The sequence below is a fragment of the Nyctereutes procyonoides genome, unplaced genomic scaffold (assembly GCF_905146905.1).
Source record: "Nyctereutes procyonoides isolate TBG_1078 unplaced genomic scaffold, NYPRO_anot_genome, whole genome shotgun sequence".
NCBI lineage: Eukaryota > Metazoa > Chordata > Mammalia > Carnivora > Canidae > Nyctereutes > Nyctereutes procyonoides.
Window position 1 is genome coordinate 62,461,332 of NW_026575052.1, and position 23,134 is coordinate 62,484,465.

The 23,134-nt window shown below is 44.9% G+C and overlaps 2 protein-coding genes across 13 annotated transcripts in view; one reads left to right on the forward strand and one right to left on the reverse strand.

Annotated features, from left to right (window-relative positions):
• The window catches only part of MCM10 (minichromosome maintenance 10 replication initiation factor), a 45,830-nt gene extending 36,607 nt beyond the window's left edge, over positions 1-9,223 (forward strand). For 6 of the 10 annotated variants that reach the window (XM_055332142.1, XM_055332139.1, XM_055332149.1 and 3 more), the window contains one exon: positions 13-1,629. In XM_055332142.1, the coding sequence (XP_055188117.1) occupies positions 13-96 (84 nt within the window). In that variant the 3' untranslated portion in view covers positions 97-1,629. The other 4 variants (XM_055332143.1, XM_055332146.1, XM_055332145.1 and 1 more) reach the window with 4 other exon arrangements.
• A 47-nt stretch (positions 9,224-9,270) lies between these two features.
• UCMA (upper zone of growth plate and cartilage matrix associated) lies at positions 9,271-19,277 on the reverse strand. Of its 3 annotated transcripts, XM_055332152.1 has the most exons (5): positions 19,134-19,277; positions 18,742-18,807; positions 18,544-18,639; positions 13,869-13,967; positions 9,271-9,368 (listed from the first exon to the last, which is right to left on the reverse strand). In XM_055332152.1, the coding sequence occupies exons 1-5, from the start codon at positions 19,189-19,191 to the stop codon at positions 9,271-9,273; spliced, it is 417 nt and encodes a 138-aa protein (XP_055188127.1). In that variant the 5' UTR covers positions 19,192-19,277. The 3 variants fall into 3 exon arrangements, with proteins under 3 accessions (XP_055188127.1, XP_055188128.1, XP_055188126.1); XM_055332153.1 differs by lacking the exon at positions 18,742-18,807; XM_055332151.1 differs by having other exon boundaries at positions 18,544-18,807.
• Between the last annotated feature and the right edge of the window lie 3,857 nt (positions 19,278-23,134).

A 23,134-nucleotide genomic window follows, 5' to 3' on the forward strand; every position in this document is an offset into this window, starting at 1 on the left:
TCATTTTTCTAGGAAAAAACAGGCCCAAAGATAGGAGGAGAAACCCTATTACCAAGAGGAGAAGAACATGCCAAATTTCTGAATAGCCTTAAATAGCCCTGACTTCAAACAGGTACCCACGACCTACATTGTTTCTTACAGCTCTGGAAAAGCAAGGGTATTGGCTCCATATTGCTCATTTTCCTGATTCACACAGTCCAAACAAGTACTTGTTAAACCTACATGTTTTCCATACTTAAATTTGGTATCAAAGCAACAAAACAGAAAATAACAATGATCTTTAAGTGATGAATCAAATTACTGTTTTCTCCCGTGTTCTTGCTACTGATGGCTGCATTTGTGCAGATTTTTTGCTCAGAAACTGAAAGGTAAATTGAGAGCTGTGTTGCTGTATGTCTTGGGTTATATAATGTGTAGCGTTGCTTCTTGATCAGAGTAAAGTTCTCGTATTTATATGGGCACACAAAAGTAAAAGAATTAATTTAGCTCACCCTGGATAGATTGTGTAACTTCTAGGCTTCTGTTTTCTTACCTAGAAAATGAGGAGGCTTGGAGTAAATGATGTTGAAGTGTACTTTTCAGCACTCAAATTCTGCAAATAATACAACTTTTCCCATATGGATAATTATATTCATCAACCTTGATATAATCTTGATATATTGACATCAAAGCCAGGTTCCTTCTCTCAATTCCATTCTTACCTTACTTTTGCTTTTCAAATATAATAATTCACTGCCTCATGTGGCATTTAATTCATATTTATATGGTTTGTGCCTTTACAATATTGTGGAGCTCTTTAATAGAAACACCTAAACTCTCATCATTTTAAAGTACACAGCTTTGTTTAAATGTGGCTTAAAGAAACTTCAAAACCTCTAACCAAAATGAATGCAGAGTTTAAGAAGGTGTGAACAATGATTGAAAAACAAAAACAGGGCACCTGGGTGGCTCAGTGATTGAGTGTCTTCTGCCTTTGGCTCAGGTCATGATCCCGGGGTCCTGGAATCAAGTCCTGCATCAGTCTCCCTGCAGGGAGCCTGCTTCTCCCTCTGCCTATGTCTCTGCTTCTCTATGTCACTTATGAATAATAAATAAAATCTTGAAAAAAAGAAAAACAGAAACATCTCTGAAAGACAGGGAGTTTGAGATTTGCAGATATATTTTATCATACACATCAAGAATTATAAGGTCAAACCTTGTTCAAAGTAGCACCCAAAAAAAATGCTGTTTAGGAGATTCCTACACCTGGGCAACCTGCTTTTCCAAGTGAATGCTGATACCATCCAAAGATCGAGTAAATTGGTAAGATTATTATATTGGGATTTTAAATTCTATCTAGAAATAGATCAGGTTTCCCCCATGATGGTATTATGGTAGGGCATAATGCTTACAGGAGCTCATTGTGGGAAATGTTTGTAGATTTTCAAGAGCCAGAAAACATTATACATGCCTTAGATTTCATCAAATTCTGCTCAATAGGAGTAGAAGGTGCTGTGTCTGACCCTTTGCATTCCTCCTAGGGTTATATTGTAAAAGGTATATTTTTAGGAGTATTTCACTTCCCAGGAGCTGTTTGTTTTAATTTTTAACTAATGAAGAAAAGAATAAAGTGTTTGATTCTTTTTTTTTTTTTAAAGTGTTTGATTCTTAATAAGGACCAAAGGCACTTGAAACTGTGATATTTTTAATGGCTCAGTTAGTTTATGCCTTAAACTTAAATTAGAACAATGTATGTGAAGAAATGCCTGACAAGGACTTGAACGCCAGCAATCCCATTCATATGAAAGAAACGTACACGTTCCTGTTGGACCCAAGGGCGCCATAAGAGTCCCCGTTCACTTGTATATCATAAATAAGTATTATAAGGTTCTATAATAATTTAAAAAATCATCAAATTCTCAGTTACTCTAGATGTTGGGGGGGCTTTCATTGGAGGTCTCATAGAGTACTCAACGATGAGAAGGGGCGGAGGGCCAGAAGGGGAACTTACTTGTTTGGATTGAAATTATGATTCATCAGTGAGATCAGTCTTTTAATACTATTCTGTTTATCAATGTATTAAATGCTTATATAAGTCCAAACATGTGTTTAATTTTTCCTTACCCTGTCATTGGCAATGTAGGGTTTATTATGTGATCATAGTCCATCCAAACAGAGGAAGTACACAGTGATCTAAATTAGCAAACAAAAACTTTTTAGCAAAGTTGACAGGAAGAGATAACATGAATTGGATTTTTATGTAAAAGTGGATGAGGATGCAAGTGAAGCTTGATGTGTATAGCAGATTAAATGTGCCTGAGAACGTGGATTTTTAAAAGTCAGGAGAGTAAATCTGTTTGCCTAAGTGTGTCACTCATAGAAGCACATCAGAGCTGTCCTTGACAGGTAAAATAGACATCTGATCCCATGGGTAGATGTTTGGAAACAATATATTTTATTTATTTATTCATGAGACACAGAGAGAGGCACAGACACAGGCAGAGGGAGAAACAGGCTCCATTCAGGGAGCCCGACGTGGAACTCGATCCCAGGTCCCCAGGATCACGCCCTGGACTGAAGGCAGTGCTAAACCGCTGAGCCACCAGGGCTGCCCAAAGTTTGTTTGTTTTTTTTTTTTTTTAATTTATTCAGAGAGAGGGAGAGAGCGGCAGAGGCAGACACAGGCAGAGGGAGAAGCAGGCTCCATGCAGGAAGCCTGATGTGGGACTTGATCCCCGGTCTCCAGGATCACACCCCGGGCTGCAGGTGGCGCTAGACCGCTGCGCCACCGGGGCTGTCCCTGGCTCTTGATTTTGGCTCAGGTCATGCATGATCTTGGGGTCCTAGGATCAAGGCCGGAATCAGGCTCCATACTGGGCTGGGAGTCTGCTTAAGGATGCTTTTTCTCCCTCTCTCACTCTCCCTCTTGCTCACCTTCCAGTCAAATAAATAAACCTTAAAAAAAAAAAAGTTGACAGTATAGGCACAATGCCAAACTGTATAGATCAAAATGAGAATGAGCCCTGCTGTGCCCTACACAGGTTAGACCACACAGACTTACATTTTGTCTTACATTTTGTAACCTTGTTTTATGTGTGTTTCTGTTTAGACACCATTTTAAGTAAATATTGTTGGTACATTAATGTGGAGCTCAGAGAAAGCAGCACTATAAATCATGACTGAATGAAGCTGATCTTAGCACATATATCTTCTCCACATGGCACACCACACAACCTTCCTGTACTGAAGAACACTAGATAACACTTAAACCATTATGCTCAGGGCCATTTTGAACAGCAAGATCATCCACAAAAAGCACAAAAATGTGAAAAACATGACAAAAAAGGACATTTGCTTACAGTATCAGGGCTGAAATGAGCAAGAATGTCAGTTTGACACCAGCTGGGAGTGTGTGCATTGTGTAACTCATATTTTTCATTGCTCTGCACATACATAGATGACCAGAAAGACCCCACAAGTAATGATTTTGGGGTTATTAATAAACTTTAGCAATTAAGGGAATCCACGAATAATAAGCAACTGTATGATTTTTTTCCAAAACAAGACCAGATTGAGTGTGTCTCCTTTTTGCAGAATTAGGAAATTGATTTAAGGGATTCGAAAACGTGAGTTGAAACTCAGATTGGAACAAAGGCTGTGGTAATATTGCTTGAGCCAAGACTTCTCTTTTGGTATCTTTCTTTCCAGTTTTAGTATCTCTGCTGCCGAAGCAAGCAAATATTGGTCTTTTTCTTAATCAGCTTTAGTAAGGCCTAAATTTCACATAGTAAAGGCACACATTTTAAGTGTATGATTCATTAAGTTTTGATGAATACAGACACCCAGGTAAGCACCACCACAAGCAAGATGTAGGACATTTCCATCCCATCAGCAGCTTTTGCATTTCCCTGTCTTCCACCCCCATCACAGATCCGCTTTCTATCCCTGAAGTTTCAACCTGCCTTTTGAGCCTCACTTAAATAGAATCCTGCAGAACACCCCCTTGTATTTGGCTTCCTTCATTCAGTGTATTTCAAAATGCATCCGTGTAAGTGCATAGATCAGTAATTCATTGTTTTTTTATTGCTGAGTATTGTGCTGGATGGATATGCCCCACAATTTATTTATTCACCTGTTGATAGACATCTGAGTTAGAGTATTTCCAGTTTGGGGCCACTATGAATAAAGCCTCTACCAATATTCAGGTAGAAGTCTTTCTTTGCTTATGTGTTTTTGTCTCTCAGGTTAAATATCTAGGGATGAGATTTCCAGGTCAAATGGTAAGTGTATGTTTAGCTTTTTTTAAAAAAAAAGCTGCTAAACCAGGGTGGCTCAATTGGTTAAGCATCTGACTTCAGCTCAGGTCATGGTCCTGGGGTCCTGGGATCAAGCCCTGCATCAGGTTCCCTGCTCAGTGGGGAATCTGCTTCTCCTTCTCCCTGTGCCCTTTCCCTCCACCCCTCAAATGAATAAATACAATCTTTTTAAAAAAGGAAAGAAAGAAACTGCCAAAATATTTTTCTAAAGGAGTTGTACTGGGGCGCCTGGGTGGCTCAGTCAGTTACACATTGATTCATGATTTCAGCTCAGGTCATGATCTCAGGGTTGTGAGATCAAGCCTGCCTTAGGCTCTGTGCTGGGCATGGAGCCTGCTTAGGATTCTCCCTCTCCCTCTGTCCCTCTCCCTGCCCCTCCCCCTTGCACACACTCTTTCTCTTAAAAAACATTTAAAATAATGAGTTTTGAAGGCACCAGGCTTGCCTCAGTGGAGCATGCAACTCTTGGCCTTGGGGTTGTGAGTTTAAGCCCCACATTGAGTATAAAGGTTACTTAAAAATAGATAAAATCTTAAAAAGTAATAAAATAAATAAATAAAAATAATGAGTTTTTGCCAATTCATCCTTCAACAAATTTGTTTTTAACCACTTACCTGGAATCCCTATAGGACTAGGGGAGAGTAATGAAAGAACAGAGGAGTCCAAAAGGCCACACTTTTGACAAGGCCAGTCCCTAATAAAGTATAAATTGCTTCATTACTGATTTCCTAGTAAATGTGGGTGCCCAGATTCCCGCTCGTGTTACCTTTGGCATGTTTGTCCCTACCCAGGAAAAATGACTGATTGGTTTTCAGTGAAGGAATTCTGGATGGAATTTGAAAATACTGAGGTATAATGGGGTCCTTGTTAAGGATGGGGGTAAAATGAGGTAATTGCTTTTTTTTTTTTTTTTTTGCCAGAGTTCTTTATCAGGGGCCAACGTGCCAAGCATAGCCATTGAAGAGGCAAAGACAGACCAGTTTTATTGTCTTAAACTGATTATTCAGCCCCACTGTCCTGGATTCTTGACATCAGTATGGCCTGAGCATTCCTTCCTGCTGGTGTGGGTGGCTGTGGGTCTGAATCCATCAGCTGCCCTCTACCTAGTTGCTGGCCCTTTTATCAGAAGGCATTTAGATGTGTTATCACCAGTAGGACGCAAAATGTGACTCCTCCATTTTCATGGCTAAGGTGGAGAGCAGTGCTTTGCTTTTTGTTTACATAACTTGGATGTGTAAACACACACATTCCCCCTTGTCAATTAGGGTTACCAACCGAACGGCTCAGAGACTGGATCTGGCCAACCAAGAAGACTGTTTCAGTTCCATGTGGTTGATGTAAAGTACAAGGTACTTACACCTGTATCCCTGACCCAGCAGCCTGCGGACTGGCCTCGGGATCAGAGCGAGCCGTCAGCTCAGCTTGCAGTGCTTGTGCCCAACTACCAGCCCTAGTTGGTTGACTCACCAGGTCTTCTCTCATTTAGTAACCCAGCTAAGGACAGGGATGTGTTGCTCCTACATGCCTCTCAGCGAGAATTTCTCATCTAGGTGTGGGATTAGGCACTACAATGAGGAGCCCCACCCGCTAGAGCAAGACAGAGGCAGGGATCTGGTCTGCCAGTCAGGGGTGCAGTAGGAAGCAGATGGGAGCCCACGCATGCATCTCCTGCCCAACAGTTCAGAGAGGAACCTCTCTGACCTTTTTTTCTACACAAGCTGATGAATGTCTCCAGTTGAGATCAGAGCTGGGAGGTGGCTAACAGCAGGCAAACTCCATTCCTTTCTGTTGAGATTTATGTTTTGAAACTTTGAACTCTCCCTTCTCAAGTAATTTGTCTCATCAGGTAATAAGTAAAAATAGTAATAAAATATTGAGCCATCTGCAAAGTTTCTCATTTAAGGCTGCCGGTCCTTCCATTGAGGCTTTGGGGTTGTTGGTCGAAATGTATGGCTGCTATACATGGGTGTGATTTGGAGGCTAGACCTGAAGGGGACGTTTGCTGTCTGAGGAAACACCATGGATTGCATATCCTGAAAGAGTTCCCCCGTCCTAGCCTTTCCCCCAATATTCTCAGTCTAATTGGTATAGGAAAGGATTGGCAGATGTGTACAGTGACAGCGCATAGAATGTCTTTGAAGAGAAACCTGATTTATCCAGTTTAACGTGTATAAGTCCTGACCCATCATTTCATTTCCAGAGGTTTGTCTTATTAATAGAGGCATGGGTAAGTAAAGTGGCATTTTCACCGACGTGCAAAGGGAGCAAAGACACACACAAACACCCTCCACACACACACACACATACACACACACTCAGGCCATGTGATGAAAATACAAAATGGGCTTATTGAGAGATAACTTAGGAGCCCAGACAATTACCTGAGCACCCCCTATCCCTTGCCTCCCAAAGAAGTGTGCTTACACTGCAGAGAGCCATACCAGCTGCACCGTGAGAAGGTTTACGGTAAAAGGACCTGATTCAATTATGATCTCCTTGTTTATGGAAAGAAGCAAGGAACATGCCTGTGACAATATAATAATGGGCTACGTGGTCAAGGCAGATACTCTTGTTAGATCTTGTTAGAAAGAGGGAGCTTTCAGGGACGCCTGGGTGGCTCAGTGGTTGAGTGTCTGCCTTCGGCTCAGGTCGTGATCTCAGTCCTGGGATCGAGTCCCACAGTGGACTCCCGGCAGGGAGCTGCTTCTCCCTCTGCCTTTCTCTGCATCTCCAATTCTGAGGGAAGTTTTCCTTATTCTCCTGGTTCCCTTTTGGAAGCATTCTAGTTTGATCCAACTTAGATACCCACAGACAGCGAAGGCGTATGTTGGTAGCACAGCTTTAGCATACACACTGTGGAGCATAATCAGAGTATTCCAGAGGCTCAGCTACTAGTCATCATGGTTAAGGCACATTCAACACAAGTGCGTCATGCCACTGAAAAATTGGGCACTGCTTTGGCTTTTGTGCAGGGACTTGTGCCCCAAGCCTGAATCTCCAAAGTATGAATCCCAGGACTCCTGAGAAGAGAAGGGCCCCTCCATTCCACCTGTCCAGGTGACAGCGTTTAATGATAGAGTGTACCCTGTGCCACTGTTAACTCCCCGAGGCCAGTTCAGCTCCTGCTTGGAATTTGTGAGAGAAAATAGAGTGCTAACTATAGATGAAGTGATTTTTGGATATGCATGTTTGCTTAATCGCTAGGTTTTATCAGCCTTTTAAAAGATTACTTAGGGGCACCTGGGTGGCTCAGTATTCTGCCTTTGGCTCAGGTCATGATCTCAGGGTCCTGGGATCGAGCCCATTGGACTCTACTTAGTGGGGAGTTTGCTTCTCCCTCTACCTCTATGCTCTCTCCCCTGTCTCAAATAAAAAAAAAATTTTTTAATAAAGATTACTTTAAAATACATGCATTTGGTACAAAATGTCCTGCTCTGATAAATCATCCCATCCCTGGTGAAGAAGTATTTTACCACAGCTGAGTGGCTTTTCCTTAAAGCAAAGTCCCTCTATACTGCCCTGAGATCCCAACCTCAGAAGCAGGGTGGACTGGCTGGCCAGGGACCCAAGTCTCAGGGGAAGCAAAGGACCCTGGGGTAGGGGCAGGGAGATGGCTAAAAGAGAATGCTTCATTTAGAGTCCTCTGTATTTTCTAATATACTATGACCCCACAGAGGTGCCTGCTATAATTGTTCTTGATCGTTCTGCATTCTTAGTGTAGAATTGCTGACGGTAGTTGAGAGCAAGGATAAAGTAGGATAGTTGGTGAGTCTGGGGCTGGAAGCAAAGTGGTTTGGAGAGAAGAAAGGATCACTGTAAGAAGCTGGTTGCATCCTCCCCCACCCCTTTATTCAGTATGACTTCTGTCCTTACAAAAAGGTAGAGCATGCAACTCTTGATCTCGAATTTGTGAGTTCGAGGCCTATGTTGGGTGTAGAGTTCACTTTGAAATGATATTGAGAAGAGATAGAGAAACACAGAGGGAAGAGAACACAAAGGGAAAGGTCCTGTGACAACAGACATGGAGATTGGAGTGACGCTGCCAACAGCCAAGGAGTCCTGCAGCCACCAGAAGCTGCAGGAGGCAAGGCAGGATCCTCCCCTAGAGAGAGAGAGGGCATGTGGCTGTGCTGACGCCTTGAATTTGGACTTCTAGCCTCCAGAACTGTAAGAGAATACATTTTATACTGTGTGAAGCCACTGGGTTTGTTATGCAGTGTTATAGCAGCCTTAAGCTAAGGTGTGCAGGCAGTAGGAGGGAAACTGAAGTACCTAATACCAAGCCTACATTTCTTCTGCTTTATTGTTTTGGTTACAGTTGGCCTTGCGGTAACCCTGGCTTCTGATTTGATGCTGTTAAGGAACCGCAGTTGAACCTCAACATGTCAGAGACATGGGGAAGCATCTGGGCCCAGTAACTCCCAGAGAATGGTCTTAATCTAAACAATTGTGTGAACATTTCTGTTGTGCTTATGTGACTTGGTGACACAGAGAAGAATCATGAGCCATACTCCTTGAGTTCAGGCTTTCAATGCCTAAGTCAGAGTAACTTGTCCCTAGGGGAGACAAGTTGGCATGGCTCCGTTTGATGAGTTTTCAGAAGATAATACGCAGGGTCAACTCAGCACATTTATTTCTAAGCTGTAAGCAAACATGTCATCTTTTCTTTTTACTGTGATCCTTTTCATTGTTCTACAGGACAGGAATCTTACTGTGGGAGACAATGGCCAAGTAAGGGGAAGTCACTGTTAGTTTGGTGCTAGGAAGCCCCACAGATGTTTGCTCACCTCAGAAAATCATCTGCAAAGAAGAAAAGCCGGGGCATCTTAATCAGAGCAAAAGGCTTGTGTGTTTACCACACCAAGCCCCAAGTTGAGACCCTCCAAAGAGGCCTGTTTGTGTGGAAGCGTCGTTCAAACACGTGGGGTAGGTATGTGAGTCTCAGTCTCCATCGTCTTGGTCAATAAAGATGAGGTCAGATGTGGTGGCGATTATAGAGATACGATGGGTACAGGCCATCATAATGCCACTGGCGCCACTGCTCAATAGCTTCCCGGCTTCTCTCTTCCTGTTCTGGGGAGCAGAGGTAAAGTCGTGTTAGTATGGAGAGGACTCTGGTCTGAGGAGAACCACCAAGCAGTCATCAACCCAAACTGCCTACCCTGTGATGACATGAACACACTGTGCTTGGGTGTACTGGTGACAGAACAATCTGAGCTTGAAAGACCTCACAGAACAGAAAGTCCAAAAGCCTCACTTTGGGGACCAAGCCAGGCAGGAGAAAGAGCTGGTAGCCAGGAGAGCCAAGATCAAGAACTATTTCCCAATTCTGTGCTCTTTCCCCTACACAGCCAGCAAAGCAGGGAGAAGTAGCTAAGAAACAAAGTGCAAAGAGGACAAAACAGCATGGAAAAGAAATGACAGGCTTTACGGTTGAAAAACTAAATCACAGAAAGAACTATCAACTTCAAGTGATGGTGTTATAAGTAATTTTTTTCCTCAGGCTTTAAAAAGAAAATTATGTTTTAAAAACTAATGAGAAAATGGGGTGGATGAAGTGGAGGGAAATTTGATAATCGTTGATTCTGAGTGATGGTTATATGGGGGTTCTTTGAACTACATTGCCATTTGAAAATTTTCAAAGTAAAAGGCTAAAAGAACAGAAGGGAGTTTTTAGTGAGTAAAAGAGTCTTATTTAATGAGTTAGAAAGTCTTGATTTTGCTGCCTTTAATCAGTTCTCTGAATTACAACTTCGTTCAATTGTCAAATTAGGCTATCCTGATGGCCAAGTCCACACTGCCCGTTGTTGGTAGGGACCACTAAAGCACAAGCAGATTTACAAGTCCCTCAGTGTGTAAAAAGGCAACCATAAGGCTCCTCAAAAGTTCAACAGCATTACCACATAACCTCACAATTCCACTCCTAGGTATATAACTAAGAGAAGTGAAAATAGAGACAAATGAATGGATAAACAAGAAGCTACACACACACACACACACACACACACACACGTATGTATTATTCAATCATAAAAAGGAATGAAGTTCTAATAACATGCTACAACATGAATGAATCTTGAAATGCAATCAGTGAAACATGCCAAAAGACCCATACTGTGTGATTCCACTTCTATGAAATACTTAGAACAAATTGGTAGAGACCAAAATGTATTAGAGGTTAGCAGAGACTGGGGGGAAGGAGGAACTAACTGTATTATAATGGGTACAGAGTTGGTCTTTGAAGTGATGAAAGGGGTTCTAGAAATCCCTAAGTGTTGCTAGTTGCACAACCGTGTGAACGTACCAAATGCCACTGACTTGCACACTTAAAACATGGTTATGATGGCAAATTTTACATAGATTTCTTTGCCACAATTTTTCAGTGTTTGTGGAAAATGTTGGAAGGATAAGTTTTAACAGAAAAAAGAATACTAAGGGTTCAGAACGCCAAAAGTTGTCCTTGCCTACCTCTTACTTTTTTAAGTGTGGGCTTCACCACCAAAAAGCCTGTGAACCTGACTTTGGTACTTGAGAACCTCATTCTCTGGGGCATTGGGTGAACAGCGTGGCCCGGTGGCATCAGGGTTTGGAGAAAATGGGTGTCCCCATGGTCCTTAGACACCCATGAGGACCAGATACCGTCACCAAGAAGGACCCCTTGTTACCACTGGGTATGTTTCCTTCCTGTGTGAGCTAAGAGTCAGTGCTACCCTTGATCTTAGAAATCCCTTTTGGGACTTAGTAGCCCAGAAGAGCCTAGAGCTTAGAATCAGGCCCCAGCTGGGCTTTGCAAAAGCCCATCAGACCTTTCTCAGGCCAGATAGATCATAGCTACTCTTTGCCGATCTTAAGAGGCTGATTTTGACATAGAAGTTGATTTTTTTTTTTTCTCCAGATCATGCCAATTTCTTCATACACCATTTCACTTAGACAAATTGAAGGCATCTCTGGTAAAGGTGCTAACAGCATGGCTTTTTTGTAGGGGACCACTTTCAGCTGAGCAGCTTTAGCCAAGCCAGGTGTCATGCAACCAATCCCAGATGGGCTGACCCAAGCTTCTTGCTCTGAAGGTGGAAGCAGACTTTGGCTCCCACACAGACCTTAGAGGTAGGAGCTCAACACAATTTATCCTGGCACTTCCAGAGGCAGAACTCAAAGGCCTAACGGCATCTTTGGCTCATAAAACTGGTGATTTTGAGTAGAGAAGCAACCAGGAGCCACAACATTCCCAGAACAGGTCCCGTGTCCTGGATGGACGGATGGGCTTTTGAGATGGAGTGCTCAGGCTCTCAGGAAGGTCACTCTGGTCCAGATCACATGCCTAAACTTCCTCCTTTGGAAATCCTAGTCCTTTTGTTTAGCCATGGTCATCCCTCAGCTTTTGCTTTTAAGGGGTGGGGACAAACCTGCAACTGCTGCCAGTTATTCTGAGAATAAGTGACACTGTCAGATCATGATAGCCAACTGAAAAACCAGTGTCCTAACTGAGGAGTATGTGGGGGCCTCAGCACTACCCAAGGGTCAGGATTTCACCAACCTGGCTACCATGCAGCAGTTTTCTGGGGCATACGTGAGGGAAAAGGAGGAAAATTGAAATGCATTTCATGTCATTTACTCTCAGGTCGGCTGGACCTGCTCCATCTCTGCCTCCTTTTATCCAGCTCTGGGGAGACTAGGGAGTGGGGGTGGGGCACACTCTCCTTACCTCACTCTGTCCATCTGCAGGGACCAATTCCTGGATTGAAGAAGGTTCCCCCAAGACCTCCACACATGTGATTATCCTTCATTTATAAGAACATTTCTAGGCTGGCAAACATACCTTGGTTCAAATCCCTGACTAGCTATGGCAGGTTGGATATTTAGGCACCCTTTCTGAGCCTGAGTTTTTAAAACAAAAGCACGGAAATTTTAAGACCCAAGAGGCTGGTATAAGGGTTGGGTAGTTCCAAATAGCCTCCGTCAGAGCAGGTGTTCAACCAGTGACAACAGCTCTGTCACTACAGTGCCCTTAGACCCACAGCCTGGCCTGTGGAGTCTTCATCTTTGTGGGTAAGTCCTGAGGCCCCTAAATGCAGTCTCCTCTGCCTTTGGTAGAGGGCTGGTCATCCCTCAATTGCCTGACCCCTTACCCCAAGGTTTTGTTCATTGTGAACAAAAACAGTGAATATTCTCCACCCAGATGCTAGGGATTTGGACCTGAAACATTTACAAATGCCCAAAATAGATGACTTAAAAGAACCAAAAAACCCTGAAGGAATTTTTGCAGGCCATATTCTCGTTTTTTAAATGCTTCACCTTAAGTTGTTCACAAAGGTAAATAAATGTCCAACAGAAATATTTGCCTCTGAGTTACAACAGCCTGGAGTTTTTTCCAGGATGTTCCCAAGAAAGCTTGATTTGGTAGGATCCAAGCCCAGCACCTGTTTGCAGAGCTCCAGTGCCACTTGTGAGGCAGTGGGCATGGGGCCTGCAGCCCTTGGGTACCTAGTGATTGTATCCTGTTTCTAAGAAATGCCCTTGGAGAGCGTTACCCCCCAAATCCACAAGAGCGTACAAGCCAGGAGGCTTATGACTTATGAATGAAAATCAACTCTCTAGCAAAGGTCACCTAAGCTGTAGCCTTTTCTCCAAGCTCATGGGCATTAAGGAGCTTGCTTGGGAACATTTCCATCTTGAAGTGTGAGGAAAGACCCAAATAGAAATAAACATAAATACATACCCTGGATTACTAGCCTTAGCCCTATTCGATATTTCTATGGGGTTCTGCTCTGGGTGACACTTGGGAACACTTATAGATGCAAAGTCCCGTCCCATGCCTTGGGAGGGAGACTGGTTCAAAGATAGAACCTCCCTCTGCCTACACCCAGCTGCCCCACGGAAGACTTGGTGAAATAAGCATTTCCTGAGAGAGGGAGGAGTCCTGTCTGCCCAAGGGCTGAGGCAGGGAATGATGTGTGCTGTTTGCCTGGCAAGAGACTGAGGCAAAGGCCCAGGCTTAGGAAAGACCAGTCATGTAAGGGCACAAGCAAAGCATATAAAACTTACAGCGTGCCCAACATTGTGGGTGAGTTGTTTTCTGAGGTCAGGTTTCCTGGTTTGGTTGCACGAGTCAGGTAAGACACTGATTATTAGAGTGATTAGGTGAACAAAGGCCAGAATGAGTAGTTCCTAGAGCCATCACGTTGATGGGAATCCAGGGCGGGTTCCAGGGGGGGAAAGTGAGTTTGAGATCTTTCCAATCCACATGTAACCAGAGCTAAGTCACCAGTGTAGGTGCCAAGACAGAGAACATAGGCCTCCGTCGTGATCCCCCAAGGAGAATGAGAAAATACAATCAGCCAGAAATTCCCCGAGCCTGTGTAAATCCAGGTGTTTCCTCCCTCTTCATGCCTTCTCAAGTTCAGGAGCCATTTGTGTGACTTTCTTCCTTCAAGACTCCAATAGATGTGAACTGAGGAAGGAGCCTCTCCTACCCCTCCCGCCTTCAATTACAATATAGGGAGAAGTGGAGGCAACTTTTGATTTTCCCCCAAAGACCCACTTCCTTGAAGATGCTGGTGCTAGAGTTCTTACCGTCATTTTGTTCCTCTACGAAGTTCTCAGACTCATTCCTTTGTTCCTCATGGTACTCTCTCCGCAGCTCATCAGCCCGCAGTTTCTGCCTGTTTTCCACTGGGAAAGCGCAAGAAGTGAGAGTTGCCTTCAAGAGTGGGGGCAGTTGTACACATTTAGGGGAACACAAATCATTTTGTCTGAGAAACTTTAACCTTCAAGAAGATGATTTACTCCTGAGACAGACTTTAAAACATGAAGGACCCAGGAACTCACCTCGTCCAAGCACTGCGTTTTGCAAATGAGAAAATCAATTTTACTTCCCTCATAAAATTAATGGTGCATTTAAGTAAACAGGGCCAGTTAGAAACTAGAAATCCAGTGATGAGAAATGAATTCTAGGGGCGCCTGGGTGGCTCAGTGGTTGAGCATCTGCCTTTGGCTCAGGATCCTGGGATTGAGTCCCTCATCAGGCTCCACACAGGCAGCTTGCTTCTCTCTCTGCCTGTGTCTCTGTGTCTCTTGTGAATAAATAAATGAAATCTTTAAAAAATAATAATAAAGAATTCTAGGAGGGAATAACCAACTTAAAGTAAATTTCACATTGGAACATCTGGGGGGCTCTGTTGGTTATGGGTCTACCTTCAGCTTAGGTCATTATCTCAGGGTTCTGGGATAGAGTCCCGTTCAGTGAGGAGCCTGCTTCTCCCTCTTCCTCTACCCCTCCCCCTACTCGTTCTCTCTCTCTCTCTCTCTCTCTCCCTCCCTCCCTCGTGCTCACTCTCTTTCTCACTCTCTCATGCACTCCTTCTCTCTCAAATAAATGAAGTCTTTTTTTTTTGTTTTTTTTAATTTTTTTTTATTTTTATTTATTTATGATAGTCACAGAGAGAGAGAGGCAGAGACACAGGCAGAGGGAGAAGCAGGCTCCATGCACCGGGAGCCCGATGTGGGATTCGATCCGGGGTCTCCAGGATCGCGCCCTGGGCCAAAGGCAAGCGCCAAACCGCTGCGCCACCCAGGGATCCCAAATAAATGAAATCTTAAAAAATAAAGTTAATTTCACATTAATATCTTCAAGTCCATCTTTGAGCACTTGTTCCAGCCAAAATGCGTGCCAGGCACAGATTAAAAAAGCAAGAAAGATTCTGTTCCTCTATTTTAGAGGCCTATCGTCCGGATAAGGAGAAAGATACAAAAATAAGTCATGCCCAGCATTATGGCTACTGTGATAGAAACGTATGCAGGGCACAATTATGGTAGGGATGATAAAATTAGGTAGGGCAATGTGGAGGATCCTTGATATTTGTGCCCTTAGGCAGTTACCTCCCTTTATGTGGGCTGGCCTTATTGACTCTGCTAATGAACAGAAGATGGCAGACATGATGGAATGTGGCTTCCTTCTTGGGAGTCCCTTGCTCTGAGGGAAGCCAGCTGCCATGCAAGTGATCTTCTGGAAAGGCCCACTCAAGGCAAGGAACTGGTGGCCTTGATGGGTAGCCAGCAAGGCGTAGAGGCTTGCTTGAAGGCAGATCTTGCAGTCAGGCCTTGAGATGACTGTAGCCTGGGAGGGATGCTGACCCTGAGGCCCCCAGCTAAGGCATAGCTGGACTGCTGATGCCAGCGACTAGGAGTCCGTAAATGTGGTTTTAAGCTGCTAAATTTAGGGGCCCATTGGCATACAGCAGTAGGTAACTGGTACAGAACATGAGGTGACCAGGTAAACTTCCTGATGAGGAAGAGACCAACTGCTTATTTTGTAAGGCAATGCATTCTAGTAAAGGTGACCGTTAACGTGTTTTGTTTTTGGTTTTTTTTTTAAGATTTTGTTTGAGAGAACAGGGAGGAGCAGAAGGAGAGAGAATCTCAAGTGTAGAGCCCGACGCAGGGCTCGATCTCTTGACTTGAGCTGAAAGCCAAGAGTCTGACATCTAACTGAGCCACACAGGTTCCCTGGCTATAAACTTTTTATGAGAAATATTAGTTTGAGATGATAAAATTGGAGGGGGGGAGGGTACACCTCTATGGTCAGAAGAAATACCCACAATGATAACTGAAAACTCACCCAACTGTACCTTGAGCCCCAGCGGGAACCCCCACCTGAATCACTACATCACGCTTTACCTGCTCCAGCAGGTGCAGCTGTCTCTGCTTTAATTTAGCCTGAAAATCGTTCTAGATTGGAGGCTTTTTGTGTGTGTGGGGGGGGGAATGTAAAATAGTTTCCAGGTTCATCCATTTCTACCCTTAAATCTTGACCTCTTTCCATGTGAGAGCTCTAGTTGTCTGAATGAAATTACTGAAAGCTCTCTTAGTCTCAGAATTGTTTTTAACTGGGCTTCAACTGAACAAATCCACAACAGCAGGAAGGCCATGTCTGATACCAGAGGAACTGGCCCCTCAAGGACAACTCTACTCCTCTGGTATGACCACATCAAAGAGGGGAGACTGAGGTGGTGTTGTCCCCACCAGTTTGGCTGTGCAATAGGAAGTCAGGGGCAAAGTGGTGACAGAAGCCAAGAAATTGAGGAAGCCATTGGTTTCCTGCCCCACCCCACATTACAGTGGTGCTGGCACAAACAACACAGTATTTCTTTGTGAAATGATAATACCATAAACCATCTGAAATCTTTGAAAGTTAAGGGGCTTAGAGTAATACATAAATACTAGTTATTTATATTATGTTATTTTAACTCCGAGTAAAAGTCCAGTTACCTGTGAATTGGTCTCACTGCAGATTCCTCAGGGAAATCCCATGTTTTTCCCACACTTGCCCCTTTACCCACATAGTTGTAGGACTCTTGAGACTGGCGAAGGAATTGGTACTCCAGTCCTCCCCCATGCATCCACCTCCCCACCACCACCACCAGCTTGCCCCACATCCATACATTTCTCAAGAGGGAATTGAGGCTCAGAGAGGGGCAATGACCTAATCAAAGTTACACAGCTGGTCAGGGCATCGCTTGGGATGAGCAGAGCCCCAGGTGCCCATGCTCCAGGCACCAGAAAGCCACTGGGGATGGCAGGCAAGGGGGTCTGGAGTGTAGGAAGCAGGTGCTTAATGAGCCATCACCAGTTCATAACTAAGCATTTTCCATTCCTTTGTACTTCAAAAAAAAGCGGTCTTCCCAAGTTGCCTTTCTGGAGGAGCAGCAGATGGGACTCTGGCCTCAGCGATGGCTACGGACAATTTAAGTCCCGGGACAGAATGCCATGTTAACACCGTGCCTCCTGTGCACTGTGTACATCCCTTCTCAGGTTCTGCATTGTATTCTCAGTGTCTCCTCTCATCCCAGAGGAATATTTCTCATCTTTATCCAGAAGATTAGAGATGTCAGATGCCTGTTTCCTGGTTCCAGATTGCATTCTATCAATGTTACCTGCCTGTTACCCAGCCTGAGACATAACTGGGCTCTGTTCTCCTGCCCCTGCACAGGAGTTGACTGGGTGACAGCAAGTGAACTCAGGTGTGTCCTATGTCTTCACTAGGCTGTCCTGGCCCCACCCCACCCTCCACCCACCCACGACTGACCCACAGAGCTTCTGTTTGAGGAGAGGACCCCATGGCTTCATCACACTCCTCATGGTTTTGAATCAGCTTAGGAGAATGGAAAATATTCGCCTCTCCCAAATTCACGCCTGTTCCCCACTGGAAGTCTGCCAGGAGGCCGCTTCTCTGATCTCCATCACAAACTGCCCAGCCTTTATCACAGCCCTTCCAGTATTCGATGTTTGCTAACTTCTAAATCTCAAGTTGTGAGAGGCCTGGAGATTTTCCCGGTGTGGTTCATTCTTATCCAGTTGGAGGGGGTGGGAAAGGAATTTCATCTCCAAGCCTTTTTCATTATTTGAAAACAGTCTTGTTATTTTTGACGGAGCTTGTAAAGCTTTCTGAGTGTGCCGAGGGACACAAAGAGTTTATTCAGACACGTGCACAAGTAATGAATCAAGCCACAGCCTCAGAGACAGAGCTCAGAGTCCTTGGAAGAATCTAGTCCAAGGGCAGAAAACTCAGATGCCTTCCAGGGTCAGCAGGTCATGGAAATGAGGGTCCTTGCCAGGCAGGGGACACCAGGGCCTACTTCAGACTGAGAAGGAGACACGCTTCCAAGCTCAAAAGTCTTCCAAATACATTGGAAATGAAAAATTACAAACACAAAAAACCCCACAACCACTGCTGGCTGAATACCACAATTTCAGGAACTTATAAATAAGGAAACTTGGGGCCAAGGGGAGGAAGTGGCCAAGGCCACTTAGCATAGCTGTCACCAAGCCCACAGTCCGAGCTCCCAGTCCTGTGTGCCCTCTCTCTGCTATAGTGCCATTTGTTGCTCTTGCATGGGGGGCACTGCCCGATACCCCCAGAAAGCACACACCCAGATACTGCATTCCCTCTTGACTAGAACACAATTCTTAACATTTAAACTTTCTGGAATTGGAAAGCGTCTCATCCCTATTAGGTGCATTCAGTGTTGCACTGTCTCTTTGTGTGTTCCTTACCCTGATGGGGCAGTCCCAAGATGTGACCTGCAGTTGAGGAAATGTGGAATTTCTAATTCAGAGCCGCTGTCACTTTGATACCCGATAGTCTATGTGGAACCCTCCCTCTGGGCTCCCTTTGCAGTCCCCAGAGCCCAGCTGACTGTGAGAAAGGAATGGGAGGTGGGGGTTAGGTGCAGATCTCCAGCATCCTTACCATTGGCCTCATCTCGGGATTTGGGGGACCGCTTGTCACGCTTCTTGAGGAAATTTGAGGCATCTGATTCCTGCATGAAAATCTTCTGTTCCACATCTGAAACCCGAGAGAGGCCAGTCATGACCGATGCAAGTTCCCCAGGGCTACTACAGTGGCTGGCCCACCTGCTTTGCACCCTTCGGTGACTCTTGCACTCACCTTCCTGGGCCTCTTGTTCTGCTACCTGCTGGGTACCCACTGATGCACCAGTCCCCTCCTGCAGCACTGTGGGAAAGCACAGCATTGAGGGCTGCAGCACCCCAAGAGGAGCCTTTGCCCACCTCACCCACAGCTGGGCTGGGACAGTCCTTCCTGAACACTGAGACTTGCCAGGCCCCATTGTGGGGCCCTGGGTCCCTCACATCCTAGCTGCAGAGCAGTCTCCCCAGGAAACCACCAGGCAAGCTATTCTTTCTATGTTGTATTGTGTTATACACACACATAACACACACACACCCCAGGTACTACAGTAAGCACACACACCCGATCTGGGCCAGCTGAGAAGCCTCATCTAACACCAATCCATCCTGGAGCCTCCCCCCCATACTCACTGGTCAGGAGCACAGCAGCTAAGAGCCCGGAGGCAAGGAGCAGCTGTCTCCAGGCCATCTTTGCCGGGGGTTTGAGACTCCGTTAGGGAACCTCAGGGCAGAGAGGGTTCTACAGGACTTGAAGCCGGCCGCCAGATCCTCACTTCTGTGCCAGGCATGCCAGGAGGGAGGGAGGCAGGAGACCTGGATGCCCCTGGCAGGGGTGGGGAGGGGTGGGGGGGAGTAGGAGGGGTCTCAGTTGTGACTTCCATTGGCTGCTCCTTCTGGAGCACTGGAGATGTTTTTGGCATCACGCAGACCTTCACAGAAGCAGAGCCTGTTGTGAGGCTCCAGCCGAGACAGTTTTGAAGTGGCCTTTCCAAGATTCCGCACCCAAAGAGTTGCTGTTGGAATTCCCAGCCCAAGAATCAGGATTCCAAAGACTTCCAAAGAGATCCTGGCATCTGCTTCAGGGAAGGTGGGGACTCTAGTCCTGGAGGCTGAAGCCTGTGGGGGGAACCAGGTTTCAGTGGGAGACTGCCTGAAATGTCCGGCAAGGAGGGACCAGAAAGCCTGGAAGACCCCCTCAGGTGACTCTCACATGAACATATAGGCTGTTACGACAGTAACCAGAGTACCCCTCAACTTGAAGTATCCCCCAGCTGATGTTCACTGTCAAGCAAAACATAGACTCCTGTGCTGGGGTCCCAGCGCCCTTTCAGGACTTTGAGGGAAGAGTGCCAGTAAGCCTTTCACTGCAGAGAGAGAGCAGTGCACAGTGTGTGAAGATCCCACAGTTGAGCATGTGTCTCTGGAAGGAGACAAAGGTACACTCCATGTAGGGAAGGAAGTGAGTTCCTAGAAGTGAGAATGCTAATGGGATCATAGCTCTGTGTAGCCATCAGGGTACAGTCCCTTTGGAGGTATGTTCTTGACATTCTCCTTTATTATGAACGATCCTCAACTCTCTTACTAGCTGAAGAGTTGCATTTTGGACATTGTTTATAGAGTTTTCTTAATGGTGACCATCACTAAACCTAGAGCACAGCCCACACCTACCTGAAAGTGTGGGGAGATGGAGGGCACCCATAGGAGTCATGTCCCCCAGTTGTCTCATCAATGAACTTTTTGGCCATACCCGAGGTGGCAAGGCTAATAAGAGGCCATTTCGAAGAAATGCAGACAGTTCAGTATTTCCAGAGCCCCGGAGCCTTTGGGGAGCAGGGGTTAGGCAGGGCAGAGGTCACAGGAAAATTTTGGTCTCCATCGTCGTGAGGCAGCCTAGTGTGTGGGCTACAAGCACAGACCCTGACCAGGCTCCCTGGATTCAACTCCAGCTCCAGGCTTGGCCAGCACACGGCCTTGGGTAGATCATTTACCTCTTCATGCCTAATCCCCTTCTCTGCCACATACTGATGTGAGGATTAGAGTTAATGTACCCAAAGTCAGGATGGTGCCTGGCACACATGGGGCATTGGATATGTGTTTGCTGTCATGACACAGTCATGAACCACTGAATGATTTTGAGCAGAGTTGGGACACAAGGGGTGTTTTTAGGAATACTGCCCTCCCAGTGATGTGGAAGGTGGGAGGTATTAAACTCTAGGACTTAGAGAAGGCTTTCACAGTAGACCAGGTGGGACATGATGTCAGGAAAAAGGCAGGAGGATCAGGAATGGAGAAGACAAAACATTTCAAAATACTGAAGAAAGAATTGATAGGGCTCCATTGATTAGCTGAGGGCAGCGAGAGGCTGGGAGATGTGCATTCAGATGGCTCCTGTGTATCTGGTTTGGGGAACCAGGCGGATGGATGGCAAGACCATTCAATGAGGCAGAAAACACAAGAGAAAGTTCAAAGGACATGCATTTGACAAGTCAAGTATCTGACACTTGTGTTCCAACCAGATCTGCTAATAGCAAATCTAGTACTATTCTCATTTTCTCACAACCATAATATTGTGACTCTACTAAATCATCACCACAGTCCATTTTAGGACACTTAACCACGCCAAAAAGAACCCCCATACCCATTACCAGTCTCTCCTCATTTTCTCCAACCCCGAAAGCCCAAAGCAACCACTAATCTGCTTTGTGTCTCCGGATTTCCCTGTTCTGGGCCTTCTGTCCAAATAGGATCATACAGTGTGTGGTCCATTGTGACTGGCTTCTTTCACTTCAAATACTGTGTTCAAGGTTCTTTTATGTTGTAGCGCATGTCAGTATCTCATTTCTCCCTGCTACAGAAAAATCTGTGTACAGATATGCCATATTTTATTTATCCATTCTTCATTTAATGGGCATTTGGTGGTTTCTACCTTTTGACTATCATAAATAAGGCTGTTACGAACATTCCTGTGCACAGTTGTGGGTGGACATACATTTTTATTTCTGTGGGGTAGATGCCTAGGAGCAGAATTGTTAGATCACACGGTTCCTTCATATTTAACTTTTGAGGGACTCTCACATATTTTATATCTTCATTTACTCATCTTTCATCTTCCTTGCTTAAGAAGTCTCTTTGAAGAGAAGTTTCCATGTTGCTCTACTAAAATGATGCCCAGCATAGAATAGGTACTTCATAAATATTTGTTGACTTATTCAATGAAAATAGTCTTGGGTGAGGGCATTAAAAGGAAACATTTATAAGCTTATTTCAGTGGGCTATTCATAAACCCACACAGAGACTCAAAATTTCCAAGTTAATGTATCCATGGGTTCAGGATTGTTCTCAAGCAAACAGGAACAAATTCTGTGGTGCCTTTATAGATTGCCTTAGAGGGTAGCCAAGTTGACTAACATTTTCCTCCATTTGACTAAAGTTTAGACAGGTTTCTTCCTGATGGCAGGCCCCTGACCTCCCTTTTCTTAGAGCATTTACTTTAGAAAACTTGCAATTTATAAATTCTTTTTCTGCCCCTCTGAAATCTATACAGATCTTCTTCCAGTCTTTTGCTGGTCTTACAGTCCAGGAATATCTTTCTCAGGGACCTGGAGACCTTCTTTTTGAGATGAAAATATCACAGGAGATAGCATCCCTATCTCCCAGTCTCTGTGGGAGGGTAGACACTTGTCTTTGGTGGGCACCTCGCTCCAATTGTGAAGGGCAGGTAACAAATGCAGGTGGCCTGAGATTCCCCTGACCCCACCTCTTAAAAACTCACCAGGTCCTTGCTTCAGTGGAATTGAGTTTAGTGTCACTACACTATTGCAATATCCCTGAATAAAGTCTTCCTTGCCTTTTTAACTTTGTCTTTTACAATCTTAACTCTGAAAAAGTCATTGATTCAGCATATCACCTGATCCACCAGGGCCTATGGGCATGACTCATGTAAGTTGAAATGGCCCTTGGGGACAGTGTACCCAGCCAAATGAGATCACTAGATGCTATGGCCCATAGTAAATGTTCTCCCAAAACAAATATGTAAATCCCATTTTCAGCACCTAATATTAAGAATATATTATGCTCTGGGGCTCCTGGGTAGCTCAGTCAGTTGGACTTCCAACTCTTGATTTTGTCTCAGATCATGATCTCAAGTTTGTGAGACTGACCTCCTGGTCAGCTCCACACTCAGCAGGGAGTCTGCTTCCCCTTCTCCCTCTCCTTTTGCCCCTCCCCCTACTCACACACTGTCTTTCTCCCTCTCTTCTCTCTATAAATATATGGGTCTTTTAAAAAAAAGAATATATTATGTTCTTTCATGTTATTTCATTTTCAATGGACTAATTATGTTCCTAAGCTCATTCCCCCTGCCCATTTGGTAGGGTGAGTTAAGGATTATACCAAAGAGGGATTCATGGGACACCTGGGTGGCTTAGCAGTTGAAGGTCTGCCTTCAGCTCAGGGCATGATCCTGGAGTCCTGGGATCGAGTCCCGCATTGGGCTACCTGCGAAGAGCCTGCTTCTCCCTCTGCCTCTTTCTCTGTGTCTCTCATGAATAAATAAATAAAATCTTAAAAAAAAAAAAAAAAAAAAGGAACTCATGACCCTGGGAACAAGGAGATCCCCAGAACTCAACTTC

Coding starts and splice junctions, on each gene's coding strand:
- UCMA (XM_055332151.1), bottom strand. CDS start 19,191: ATGGCCTGGAGACAGCTGCTCCTTGCCTCCGGGCTCTTAGCTGCTGTG. Junction 18,808..19,133: donor AGCTGCTGTGCTCCTGACCA/GTGAGTATGGGG, acceptor GCTTTCCCACAG/TGCTGCAGGAGGGGACTGGT. Junction 9,369..13,868: donor CGTAGAGGAACAAAATGACG/GTAAGAACTCTA, acceptor TCTGCTCCCCAG/AACAGGAAGAGAGAAGCCGG.